Raw genomic sequence first — 14,602 nt, 5'->3', positions numbered from 1 at the left:
CCCTGCACTCACACGTACTGTATATATGTGAATGCTATACTTCTCTTCTTCTTCTTTTATTTTATTTCATTTGATTCATATCTTTACTTTTCACTTTAAGGTGATTTATTGGTCTCAATTGAGAATGGTCTGGTCTATTGGATAGAGGCCAATAATATCTTGAATTTCATATCCTATATTGTCTGCGTTTATTTCTTATTAGGCCAATAATATATTGGATAGAGGCCAATTGAAATTCATATCTTGAATTTCATATCCTACTAACCCCAGTAGGTGGTCCTACTGCCCTCAATATGGACCTGTTATAAGTGACTGAAGCACACAGTTAAGTTCAAAGGTCATATTGGCCCTAGTAGAAGGTCCTACTGACCCTAACAGGTGGTCATACTGCCCCTAATAAGGACCTGTTATAAGTGATTGAAGCACACAGTTAAGTTCAAGGGTCATACTGCCCCCAATAAGAGGTCCTACTGCCCCTAGTAGGTGGTTCTACTGCCCCCAGTATGACCTCCTACTGAGGTGGTCATACTCCCAATACAACCCCCAACGAACCCCCTACTACCCTCAATAGACATCCGGTTAACGGTCACCGGAGTCACGGTCAACGGTCATCGGTTGTGAGAATCCGGTCATAGATATTTATTTCAAAATAGACTTTCTATTGTTCTTATAACGGTCTATTGTAGTTTATTTAAATCATTAAGAGTATAATTGTCTTTTTCTGTTTAAGTTGCCTCTTGGGAATTTTAAAATCTGATTTTGTTGGTGGAAATAAAATTCTTAAAATGAGGGTTAATGAGCATTGTCCTTGTTTTTAAATGCCTGCTAGTGTGTCTAGTCATAGATCCGATCCTTATTTTCAACAATGCTTAAATTTTCGAATTTTTGATTGACTCGGTTTTAACAACAATGTAGAAGGTAGATATATATTATGTCATCATGTACGTACTGCGCGCATACACTTCTATAAGATGCCCTCAACTCGACCAATTCATATGCAAGGAAACCATTTTGGCGCTTGTCTGCTTCCAACATGGAAGGTTCTGGTGTTGATCAGCAAGATAAGTATCGTTCTCACGTTTATGGAGATGGAGAGAAGAACACACAATGGATATCTGGTGCCCCTCCTAACTACGATACTGTTAACAAGCTCTTTGAACAAGGCAGAACCAAGGTACTCTCTCTCTCTCTCTCTCTCTCTCTCTCTCTCTCATATCCATGATCAAATTACCAAAATATATAGCTAATCCAATGATTTGTGCGTTAATATATAAAGATATGGCCAGCTGGGTCACTAGAAGAGAGGGTTCAGAACCTATTGAAGACATACGAGATGGAGATATCGCACAAAGCCAACCGTGAGGACATCAAATCTATTGATCCAAACAAGTTCACTCTCATCCAGAATGGTATATACATACACACATATATAGATATATATCCCATTAGCTTGTTACTTATTTCTACTTCGATTCAGTCATTACCTTTTGATGAAACATATACTTACGTTAATTACACCTACACACATACTCCGATCTGCAGGAAAAGAACCACTGACAATTGACGATATTAAGAAAAGGGGTGGAATCTATAATGTGGATCTGCACAGCTCTCTACCTGAGGAGTTTCAGATCTACAAACCAGCTGAGGAAACTGCAGAATCGTCTCATAAGATTTTCACCACTACTTTCCCACGAGGTTTTGCAATTGAGGTCCTCGAGGTCTATTCCGGTCCGCCGGTGATAGTCTACAAATTCAGGCACTGGTCTTACATGGAAGGTCCTTTCAAAGGTTATGCCCCTACTGGAGAACTGGTTCAATTCTTTGGCATTGCAATTTTCACGGTAAGTTCTTAATTTGTTTCTCTTTAATTACATAATTAAATGTAGAGATAATTTCTCCATGTCTACTTTGTTGTTAAATTTTTTGGTTGACTCGGGTTTCAGGTGGATGAGCAGATGAAAATTGTCAAGGTGGAGTTCTTTTACGATCCTGCAGAACTTCTTGGAGGGCTGACGAAGGGTGCCAAAATTGAAAACTGTAGTGGAAACGATGCAACCACAAGTAGTTGCCCTATCCTTAGGAACACAATGCTATAAATCCTTTGTTGCTTTGTTGCATGCAGTTTAAATAAAATGTAGCTTTTGTTCAAAATAAAAATAAAAATGTAACATTGGCCAAAAAAAGAAGAATGCAATAGCACTGAGGCCAACGTATGGGCAAGAACTACGTGATCAGTAATTACAACTTAATATAAATTTATATTAAATATTTGATTTGTCGGGCCATTATCATTCAATAAATTATCAATTGCTTTTTCATATGTAGACCAAGTTTAGATAAGAAGCCAATTAAACTTAAAGAGAATATTATTTAAAGAAATTATTTTCTTGTCCTTCTGTTATATGTCTTGACCTAATCATTTCCTTATTTATTGGAAAATAGCTTAACTGAAACAAAACGAATGAGTTTTGAGAAGATAAGAATTTAGAACTTACTAGGCATAGCTGCATATAAACGGGAAATTTAAACTCTTGTGTTGTGAGTTTCATAGAAATCGATCTCTTTGAAGCTATGGCAGAAGTGTAGAGGTTAAAGCTTTGGGTGAGTGAACAAAGATCAATTTCTTTTGGAAAGAAAGTACAAGAGAACAGAGAAGAACAAAAAAGCGTATGTGTTCGAGAAAACAAAAGAAAGCGATAGGCATATAGTCGATTAACACGTGGTCTTATCTAAATGGCAACTAGAAACTTCTACACCCAATCAGATATTTCTACTAAAAATAATATTATTTAATCTAGAGGTAAAAATATCAAACTGGGTTTTATTACTAATAGTCCACAATATACCAAAACCAAATCCCAATCAAAGAACAAAACACATAAAACAGAAAGACAAAAAAAAATAATTCGATAAATAAACTCAATTAAAATTGAGATCATTACATTCATTGTCGGCGACGGTTGGACTACGGAACTAGTATAGGTAAGCACATGTACTTTTGCTCGTGTAAACATCGTACCATCAATAAAGAGATGAAATAATCAATCATCTATACGTGTCCCTTGAGAACATTTCCAACTTTTCATTCAATCATTCTCGTATAAAACTGTGTTTTTATTTGTTGCTAGCATTATATTAATATCCTGTGGTTTTCATTGTTCCTTGTAAGGTGCGCACAAGCTAGGCTGACTTGCTACCCTTTTTAAGGCTAGTGAGTGCCGCACGGTTCTCTTTGCTCCTTCGCAAAGTCGGCCCATGACAATAAGCACCACCATTATGGACCTCAAGCAGTGGCGGAGCTGTATACGAGCCAAAAGGTGCCATGGCACCCCTCAGCCTTTTAGCTGCTCTGTAAATTAAGCCATATATCAAGCGTCTATGTTTTTCGGCTCCTATGTCCGACCGCTGCCACATTATTCTACTTGATTACCAAACGACTTCAAAGAGAAAATTAGCTTCTCAAGTTGTTTCTGCCCAGATTCAAAAGACGCTTGGGCACGCTCAAATTCTGGAAGTTTGTCTTCATGAGCTTCAATTCTTTTCTGGCGCAGCTCATCATCTAATTTATCTTGTTGATCAGAAGAATGCTCCAAGCTACTGATTTTCCCCTCAAGGGTCTTTCTAGCAGCTTCAAAATTAGTATCTCGCAAGAGTTTAGCTCGCCCTGCAGCTTCACATGCTTGCCTCTCTACCTTAATAATACCATGTTCAGTGGACTTTAAATCCGCAAGTTGTTTTCTGTTGTTTGACAGTTCCATCTCAAGTCTTCTCTTTGTAGCTTGGCACTTTTCTTGGTGACAAGATAAATCTCAAAGAAGATCAACATCAATACTCTCCTCAATGTTGTGCATCCCCTGTTTAAGCTGAGGTGCCAACTCAAAAATTTGATCAATAGTCTTGGTAAACCAATCAAATTCGATCTTACCAGTACCAAGTGCTTCAATCATAGGCGTCAAGAGAGCAATAGTTGATTTAACATCCTCCTGATAAGCAATAAGTTCTTGAGGAGATTTGGCATAGGTCAACTTTCCCAAAATATCTTGCATCTCACTTAGTATGAAATGTCGCTGATTCTCTTTCACTGCTGAGCTGAAGATTTGGTGCATGGATATTGGAATGGTTTCTTCACAAGAGTTTGGTGACATACAAGTATCCAAATCAACAAGGTTTGGAGCTCTGCTAAGGGAATCAGAATTATCACCAGACAATGGATTCTGCTATGTTCCCTTAAGTGCTTTGGGGCTCGACTGTACTTGTCTAGATGAGAGGTTTGGTACCTACAATATTGTCCCCAATCCATTTGCAGCAACTACCATGTCATCACCGTTGTTTTTGCATGGAACATGTTCTTCCGGGCCAATGTTATCATCCGTAACGTCACCAAAATCAACATGATCTACGTCACAATAGTCTATAGACGACAGGTTTCAGACGACTATAATTTTTTGATTCTGTCGTTTGAAACATTTCAATGAACACAGACGACAGAAAATTAAACTTATGTCGTGTGAAAATGGTGAAAACTCATGAATTTGAAGGTGTTGCAATTTTTTTGCAAGTTAAAAAACTCAAACGACAGAAAACTGTTGTTTACAAACAGCACAATTTCAGTTGAAAAAATATAACAGTCTCAATAATTTTGTCGTACTTAAGACTACATTTTTATGTCGTCTGAATGCTTTGGAAAACAAAGACAACTCAAATTGACCTACCTTTAAGGCCGCACGTTTGACACTTAGCGAAACTCAAAACCTAGCTCTCAAAACAGAGTTCTCAAAACGCGAGGAACACTTTCCCCTCTCTCTATTTCCCTCTTCGCAATGAAACCGAGATCTATTTCTCAAAACTGCGATTCGAAGCTCTCATTGACCAGTAAATCCTCTGATTCAGGAGCTCTCCTTCTCACCTTCTTGGCTTTCTCAGAGAAATTAAGGTCGTCAGAAAAGGTTTTTTGTTTAGTTGCAACTCCAAGTGACTATCTGGTAAGCCTCTTTATCAATCGATGAGGATTTTTTTGGGATCTAGGGTTTTCGAATTGGGGGTTTTTGGTATTCGATTTGGGTTTTCGAATTGTTTTGTTGGTTTTCGATTTGGGTTGTTTGGTTTACGAATTGTTCCTCCTTGCAAATCGATGCTAGTTTGGGTTTACTTTGGGTTTCAGGGTTTGATTTGGGGGTTTGACTAATTGGGTTTTGCATATGGGAATTGATAGAGAAAGATTGAAGATTTGGTTTTCATCAAACTACAACCACATTCTCCTTTCTCCTTTCTTCTTCCTCCAACTACGAACTCCTTCTCCAATAGAAGTCGCATCTTTTTCTTATCTTCAATTTGTTCTTTTTCTTTAACCATTTTTCTAATTTTTTGTATCTTGGTTTGAATATATAACAGTCATGATCGGTAGATATGAAGGCCTGTGTTTGGTGAAGATGGGATGTTGCAGTTTGTATGTGAGGAGCCTTTGTTTGGTACCATCAAAGACGATGTCATCCTATCATGGAATGAAAGATTCCATGCCTTGAATCCTCAGGTATCTAATGCCTTTTCATTTAGGAAATTGACCATACTTTGACAGAGAAATTAGAGGATTTTGGACCTTCAAATTGCTGAGCTGCTCCTTATTTTGCATAACATCAGAACTCTAATTCCTTTTGGTATTATGTTCTTCCAGTTATCAAGTTTTCTATCAAGTTGTGTTTAAGGTTGTTGTTGGGATGCACTTTTGACTATTTGATAGGTTTGGTAACTCTATACACATGCCTAGAACTGAATTAGATTGGGTTTCACATAGTGCACACCACATGTTTGATAAAATGCCTCACAGACACAGCTGAACCAGTGGGCTTTTCCATGATTTTCGAAATACCTATCCTACTTGTTTTAATCTCAGTTCTTAAAAGTTAAAAATAGACTCTTCAATGATTGTTTTAGACTTGGTTTCATACAAAACCGAGTTGATATGAGAAACTTGTGCTATTTCAAAGTTTGCACAGTGCTGCAGGATTTATGCAGAAACTGTATTTTCAGTCACTTTGGATCTTTGTTTGACTATGCATTTGGACTCCGTTTAACTTGAAATTTTGCCAAATTTTAGCTTCACTTGTCTACTTTAATTCTGGAGATTTTCACTTGAAAATATTGAACGATCAATTGTTGGTGAATTTTTCTTTCTTACTGCCTGTTCCTGAAAAGTTTTTCAGATTTGCAACCTACCGTTACAAAACAATGGATTTGGGATCCTTTACTCTCTTCTTTCTATCACTGATCTTTAACAAGTTTATTTAAGTATAAATTTTATGCTTTCAACTTAACTTTAAGTTTTGGAGAGGCAAGATAGGTTACGTTCTTAACAAGTATTATCTTTGTGTGTTCTTATCAATGTTTTCTTTTTGGAATAAGCCCACACATGGTAGCTCTACTCATTGCTCAGTTTTAAGAGAACAGTTAGGTTAGGACTGATAGTAAATTGCTACTTTTCATATAGGATTGAAGGCTCAAGTGGAGTAAGTGAAGTGAGTGGTCAAGAGGTACTTGCTGGGAGTTGTACATAAGAGATTCCAAGTAGGGGGTCTTCACTAGTTAGTAATTTTTGTAAAATGCTTTTCATATTTTTACGCATCATATTGCATTGAAATTTTATGTGATGACTTAAGAGTGAAGGGAGCAAAATGACTACCTTGGGTTTCGATCCCCTAAACCTCCGGAGGGGCTATATGGACTGGAGGACGTCTAACATCCTTTGAGGTGTGGCGTCACTCCTACATGGTATGGCGTAAATGGCCACTCTTGCTACTTCTTGCTTGTGGTTTAATTAATTATTTCAGCAATGTTTATTTCAGCAAGTAGTTGGCATTAAGACCGGTCATCAGTATTTAGAAAATGGGTACCCTGAGCATGTGTTTCACTGAAATTTCTCATAACAAATCTCTATTGATGCTTCTGATGGTTTTTAGTTTTATTAAAACTAAACTCCCATATTTTTCAAACCTAGCTAGCGTTACTTCCTACTGAGCATATGAACGTGAGTGATGCTCACCCTTACTTTTTCAGGTACTGTGCACGAGACTGAATAGAAGTGGAACTAAAGTAGTGGCCTTGGCATTTTGCAGCTTGTCAACTCCTTCTTTTGAGGTCTAGTTCCTGTTATGGTGTTCTGAGGTCTTTTGCTATATACATAGTCTACTTGTCTTTATAATTTAGCCTTTGGAAACTAACATCAATTAGTTGTATATATGACATCAAAGGCTCATTTTTGGTGTTTGGTACCTACATTAGTCTTGACTAATATGGTACCATCAGTACAGATGTATATTATAACTATGTTTATCTAAATTTCCCTGTGACCAGCCTTAGCTTTATACTAAGTTATAATCTTGTGTTGTAATCAAGTTGGACTCTTTTGCTTCTGAGTATTAAACTCAAAAGGGGCTGTAAATATGTTTGAAATAGTTTAACTGGTTATGTTTGCTATCAGGATGAACTGGTCTATGTCTCTAGTAGTTTCCATTATGTTGTGTCGTATACTTCACATCTTAATCCTTGAAAGGCCTTTGGGCATGTTAAGTTGTTTAAGTATTACTTGATGATGCTTAAGCTTCTTAAGATGCACGGCGCTGTGACCTTATCTTTTGGGGCGTTACAATATATACTATTTGATGGAAATTCAGGCCATGCTAATGTTTGTGTCATAGAGTTGGATGGAACTTTAGGTAGATAAATATTGCAGATTGATTTGAGTTGTTCAATGGCTTAGTTCAGATTACTAACAGCTTTCTGGGATTTGATTAGGTGATAACCATGATACTGAATCATGTCGTTTATTGAAGGCATTAGGACAGTTCTCATATCGTTTAGGTAAGCATATTCAATACCAACTTCACATCCTTACATCGTGACTGTTAATTAACTGATTCTGATCTCTAGTTACTCACTTGACTCTTTGTTTATAATTTTGATATTAGGAGCTGATAATTTTTGCTTAGTTCATGTCAGCCTTGTGCCTGTTTTCAGTGTGTTGGTTATTAGTACATTGTTTTGATGTACCTTATTTATACCTTTCTGCAGGCTCTTGTGCATGCTTCTGTTTGAGTGCATAAGCCTGCTCTTTTACAGGTAACCACAAATTCTATTAATTTGTACCAGAGGTATATATTGACAAGATATTTATGTTATAATTTCCAATGCAACTAGATATAATTTCAGCTTGATCTAAAGAATATTAAGTTGGTTTTAGGGTATCATTATAGAATTCTTCTCACATTGCAGATGTATGTCATCTTTAGCATATATTACATTAAGAATGTGGATTTTAGATCACAGGAGATTGACATGATGGATGCTTTATTGATGTGTGAATTTTTATTATTGCAATTTTGTTTCCTATCATCCTTATGTAAAATGCAGTGTCATTTTATAATTTTGGAGTCATACCTATATCTGCCTCTACTAATTTCATCTTTGTCTTGGTTAACCATTTCAGGCAGCTCTAGCATATGGGTTGATATGAAATCAGTTTTGTCAGCAAAGGGAGCTGACAAGGGATAAGACAGTCCAAGCTCTCTCATTGTTATATTAGTTTTAAGTTGTTACTTTTTTGTTAGAAATAGTCTAGTTTTGCTTTGTAATGTATGTACTGAGATTCAAGCCTTTTGGTTTTGATGATATATATTAAAATCTTATGATTTTGGTGTTTTTCTCACTTAGATGTTCTTGCTATATCAATCAATCTAATGTAGTATCACTTCTCTATGAACAACATATGTCTCCTAGTATATGGTGACTAGAATTCTTTCAGACGATAGAAATTGTTGTTGAAACCAACCTCAGACTACATATTGTTCAAATGAAATCAAAATCTGCAGTCTAACGCAACAAGAGACTACATAAATGTGTCATAACAAACAACTTCATACTACAGAAAGTGATGTATCTTTGTGGTCCCTATATAATATTCAACGACATATATATGTAGTGTTTGCACATTTCAAGTACATTAATATGTAGTTACAGTGCAACATCAACAACATTGTTCTGTAGTGCAATTCTAAAACAGACGACAGAATATCCTCGATCCTTTACTTTTGAGTAACTCAAACGACACACACTTTAAGTTCATATGTCGTCTGAGTGCATGATAGTCCACGGTTTTTATCCGTCGTCTGAGTTGTATAGAGACGGCAGCCACTTACGCTACAGATTTTTACGCTATCAGACGACTGTGAATGTCTGTCGTCTGAAGCGTTTTGTGACGTAGTGTCTTCACCATTGGATCGTCTCAAATCCCTCTGTTTTGGACTGTTAGGCCTCACTTTCAGGTAGTCCCTTTTCCTTTTGACATCTCTAAAAGAGGGAGACGTCCCAAAACGGGCAGTTCGTTTCTCCTTCTCAATATCAGCAAGCAGCACTTCTTTCCGTAAATTTTGAGAAATCTCCCTCAAGGATTTTATCAAAAACACATGGCTTTTCTTCTCCAATGGACGCTTCTTCAAAGTCAGGTAAACATTGGACACAGATCTCATCCACCATCTACAATACCTCCAAGTGCAAGTTCTGTTGTAAGTGGAACGAGGAATGTAAAAATGAGAACCAGTGTCGGCTTTAAGAAGAATACGTTGTGCTCTTGCTAAATCTTCAACACAACACTGCCTCCTTTTCTCAATAGAAAATAGTAAGTTGTTCGATGGAATCCCCTGATCAAAACCGAACTGACGTGCGAATCTATTTGGGTAGTATGGCTCCAACCAAAGAGCATCACCCATTCGCACAGGTAATAAGGCAGAACGCACGCATGCAGACAAGAAATTCAAACCTCTTTTCAGAAAAACTCTTGTCGTCAAGCAAAAAACAACATTTCTGCTCAATAAAGGGAGTAGGGTGATAATCAACTGATTCGTCAGTCCTGAAAGCCATCCTAGCAAATGTGATGTCTAAAGACTCGCCATCAACCCCTACATACCTTGCCAAATGAGGGTAATTAGCAGGAAAATCACTGGCAATTTGACGTCTGTAAAAATAGGTGAAATGCTCCCCCAACCAACCAATCACAAAATGAACATGAAGGCAGCCTTGAGATTCATTAGGCGCTCTAGGGTCAGATACTATCTCACCAAGACCATGGTAGATATGACCTAACACTGATGGTGCAAGAGAAACTTGATTCCCTGCCATGTAAAAAGTTTCAAGTCTAATCCTTGAAGAAGGTGAAGGTAAAACAAATCTGCTCAGCCAAAATGCTAGAAAGGCATCCCAGCTCTAGCTCCCTAGAAATGTCCGAGGCCATTCTCCTGCTCATAAACTTGTCTTGCTGTTTTTGGTCTCTTTGATACGGGGTTTCTCCATAGGCCGCATACAATAAACGTCATTGATCCCAAAGAATATAATCCTTGCCGATAGAGACACACAACTCATAATGTATATTCAGAAGCTCAACAAGAGTAGATGGATTAGTACGTTGTAATTCTTTATTTGCAGGGATAAACTCTTCATATAGAACACCCAAAATTGGCAAACCACCGATGAGCATCAAGTCACACAGAGATATACCCATCTCACCAGTCCTGTGGTGTAAAGTATTAGTTAAAGGACTCCAGAGTTCACAAAAAGCCTTCCACGTGTTCGCACAGAAGTGATAAGGGAAACGAGAAACACCAACAGCACCATATATGCCTGCTTGGTCTAACTTCCCTTTAAAATGATCTAATATAGATTTTGTCCACTCCATTACTCTAAGCTCAAAAGAAGCGCGACCCCGAAGGTAAAGTCGAATTCCCCAGTCTTCTTTTCGGTTAAGCATTTTATACAAGATGGGATACAAATTCTCTTGATGAACAAAGGAATCCCCATCCTCATCATTGTTAACCTTCTCAAGAGTGTGAGCTGTGAACCTAGCACCAAAAGTTCGGCTTGTTTTTATGGCTTGATCCTCTGAATCATGACAGAAGGTAAGAAACCCAGAATGCACATTCACTTCACTGACCCATGATACATGGTCCTTGACTGGAGCATCAATTTCGACAGAACACAATGATGAAGACCTCTTATACTCTGGACCCTCCGTGACTACTTTGTTGAGTGCCCTTTCAGCACAAATATAGCCATGTGCATCCATTATCTGCAATGAGTCAACAAAGACAGATGTCAGAATCAGGTGAGTCACAAAACAAAATGTCAAGCTTTGTATGTGAAAAGTAAGTTCGAAATACAAAGCTTGAGGGGGCACTGTTTGAATAAAAAAAATGATGATGATGAAATAAAAAATGGGAGCAGGATAAAGCAAATACAACCAAAAGAAACGGAACAAAAACAACATAAATAAGTTGGATAAAATCCAAGCTTTATCTTCAAATGAGGGACAAAGAAGGTGGCTGCAACAATACCATTCTTTGCAGCATATGTTGCAGAAAGATTCCAACAAATTCACCTAGTTAACACTGAAATACATGACACAAGGAGTTTGAAATTTCCAAATTCCAGTTACAATATGATCTTATCTAATCTCCTCAAAGACTCTATACAAGCAAGCACAATGGTAAGTGATACAGAAGAACGAGAAGAGAACAAGAGAAGGAAGAGAGGAGAACAGAAGAGATGAAGAAGAGCAGAAGAAGGGAAGAAGAGAAGCTGCGAGCCAACAAGAAGATAGTGAAGGTGGAGCTCTCATTCCAACTCTCTTTATTTTTTTGCATCATCTTTATTTTTCTGTATCATCTAGAAGTCTCAACCTTGTTCCACCGGAAGCCTCGAAAGTAAAAGCTGAACAACCCTTCTAAGAAGCTTCCTACAGCACGGCTTCAGCAACCATCTTTACCTTCCCAAGCAAGGCCCCATTGCCGTTCAAATCTCGAAGACTGTTCCGGATCACCTCTAGATTATCACCAAAAGAAGACTATGGCCCCTCAGCTCCTTCTCTCATTGCAACGAAACATGTGGCCTTGCATCACTCGCATAACAAGCCACACAAAGGGAAAGAGAACAAACATTCCAAGCAACACAAGTTCGAAGCTGTCATGTCAACTATGAAGAGCAGGAACTTACCCTTGACGTCTTGAAGTATTCTCACAAGCAATGAAGAGTATTTATTATCTGCAAGCAAAAGGTGGAAGTCAGAATTTGAAGCCCCTGAAGAAACAGAAGTGTAACTGGCGGAGGAAGTTAAAATTTGAAGTCGAGGAATAAACAGAAGTGTACCTAGCAGACTCACCTTGTTCACCTGACTGCAGGAGCAAACTGACACTTTTGCCTACAACATCATATAAAGACAAGGTGAGCCTGAGCAGATTGAAGCCAAGAAGATGACATTCAACATTGAGGAAATAATCGAAGCATACGTCGAGGAGCTTTCAAATTTGAAAGAATGCTTGAAGGCATGCTTATGGAAATGACTGAGCAAAGACAAGTCCTAGGCGCTTTCAAAATTTTCCCAACATGAGTCAATGTCATCCCAAATTCCTGGAACTAAAACGACAATGACAAAAGGGAACTTCCTGGAGTTTAAAGGACATATGTAATTGTTATGACCCTCTTAACCAAATAATGTCATCAAACCCTGAAGCCAAAAACGTGCAGAAACGAAATAAAAGTCCAAGTGGTGGAGTAGACAATTGAGTCATGCTTTGCCAAAGACACGGCCAGTTTGAAACTTTTTGGCGCATAAAAGACAAATTCTTCGATTAAACTTATGAGATCTATTCCAAATTATTTGTGGCCATGAATCAATGAACTTTAATTAAGTAATCATGGCTTACCAAGAGGCTCAGACACAAGCCAAGACACCAAAACGCAGGCTCTAATTCAAAACCACTCCAAGTGTCGGCAGAAAGCACTGGCACCAAAACAACAATGGGTTTTAATTATCAGGAGGAATTCTTGTGACAACATGAAAACCCAACGAGGAAGAAGAACCTACCCAATGCAGATTTCGATTGCATGCAAGAGGAGATGAACACATCCATATATAAAGCCAGGCTCCGAGACTCCATCTCCGAATAAAATTTGTGCACTCGATTTCCATCTGCAACCCGATCTTTGTGGGTGACGATACTTTGGAAGTCTTTGAGCTTATCTGAAGAAAATCTCAAAACAAAACAAAAAATTGATATAGTGGGCCACAAATTGTCTTTGGGCCGCTGACAAGTTTATGAAGTGCAAAGCCCAAGTCACCCCAATAGAAAAGGCACGACAGGCTTGGTCCATCATAAAGCTCAGTAGATTCGAGCATCCAAATCAACCCGGCAGGAGCTTCACCAAAATTGAGGCTCCATGAAACATAGAAATACTAGAATTGGTGCTTGCGCCTAGTATAGGCGCGGTTGATCATTAGTGATAGGATATTGTGTACATTGTAAGAATGAAGTGTAGAGAAAGTGTTGCAATATGAAACTCTGAAATTGTGGTAAATGTATATTACACAAACTATCTTATGTTACATTATACTACATTATAAACACATTACACAGCTAGGCCATAAATGGTTTTAAGCTGCATTAATTGTGTACATCAAGGTCTCTAAAGGTGTGTAGACTTAATCGTATCTCATCCAATTGTTAATTTGTGATACTGTGTCGCAAATTCGAACAGTTTGAAGTGACATCAATTCCTGCGGTAATAGTATTGTTATGATACGATTTCTAATCCCATTATGCATATCATAAACATATAATTGGGCATATTTTGGAGGTTCACCGTCTGACGGCAACATCGAACCCATTAAATGATGCACTTGACTACATATTTTGAAAAGGTAAGGTTCATACCTATTATTAACATCTTTGACAGCTTTTGCATCCATTGAAGTAAATGCAAACATTGAATTATATACTCGCATATAGTCTCTAAAGATTACACTTTGTCGACCATTGATTGGTTTTGACAATTGTTCAAGGAAATCTGGTGTGTGGCCTGGCTTTCAGAGTTGTACATGCCCTTTTTGACAACAACCTGTGTATATAATAGGTGCGGTTGTTGAAGTCCGTTGATTTGCCTCATCTAGCCAAAAGTGTGCATTACAATGATCACATTGATGTGCCACATCACCAACGTCTTTATACACTATAATCATATATGAGAAATTCTTTTGTGGGTCGGTTGTGTCATCTGGCACATGTGCACCCAACCAACATCTGACACGTGTTTTTTTTTCACATCTGCGTTCTTCTTCTTCTTCTTCCTTTCTCCGGCGAAACTTCTTCTTCCTTCCTTTTCGACGCCGCCGAAGGTCCTTGCAGCTTCTCCGGCGAAGGGTCGTCTTCTTCGGCACAGCGGAGAGCATGGACCAGACCACCACCTTGAGCTTCGGCGAGTGGCCAGGACCTTCGGATCGCCATAGGTGAAATATGAGAGGGAGGGTTTCTGGTTTGCATTGTCATGGTGGTCGACGGTGGTGTCAAAGAGGAAGGAAGAAGAAGATCCGCCGGCAAAAAGAGGAAGAAGAAGAAGAACGCATGTGTTAGGGAAGAAAAATAAATAAAAAAAACGTGTCAAATGTTGGTTGGGTGGTCACATGTGCCAGGTGGCACTACCGACCCACAGAGAAGAAGAAGAGAGAGAGAGAGAGAGAGAGAGAGAGAGAGAGAGAGAGAGAGAGAGAGAGAGACGACGACAC

General features: G+C 38.3%; 1 protein-coding gene across 1 annotated transcript; it reads left to right on the top strand.

The window, feature by feature from the left end:
* The first annotated feature begins 1,002 nt into the window (after positions 1–1,002).
* LOC101310253 (pathogen-related protein-like) lies at positions 1,003–2,270 on the top strand. The gene is made up of 4 exons (XM_004306613.1): positions 1,003–1,174; positions 1,277–1,409; positions 1,543–1,844; positions 1,947–2,270. The coding sequence occupies exons 1-4, from the start codon at positions 1,034–1,036 to the stop codon at positions 2,097–2,099; spliced, it is 729 nt and encodes a 242-aa protein (XP_004306661.1). The 5' UTR covers positions 1,003–1,033; the 3' UTR covers positions 2,100–2,270.
* The last annotated feature ends 12,332 nt before the right edge of the window (positions 2,271–14,602 follow it).

Source organism: Fragaria vesca, linkage group LG7 (genome assembly GCF_000184155.1).
Source record: "Fragaria vesca subsp. vesca linkage group LG7, FraVesHawaii_1.0, whole genome shotgun sequence".
In the NCBI taxonomy this organism is placed as follows: Eukaryota; Viridiplantae; Streptophyta; class Magnoliopsida; order Rosales; family Rosaceae; genus Fragaria; species Fragaria vesca.
Note: the sequence above shows the minus strand (reverse complement) of the source record. Positions and strands in the feature narration are given on the sequence as shown.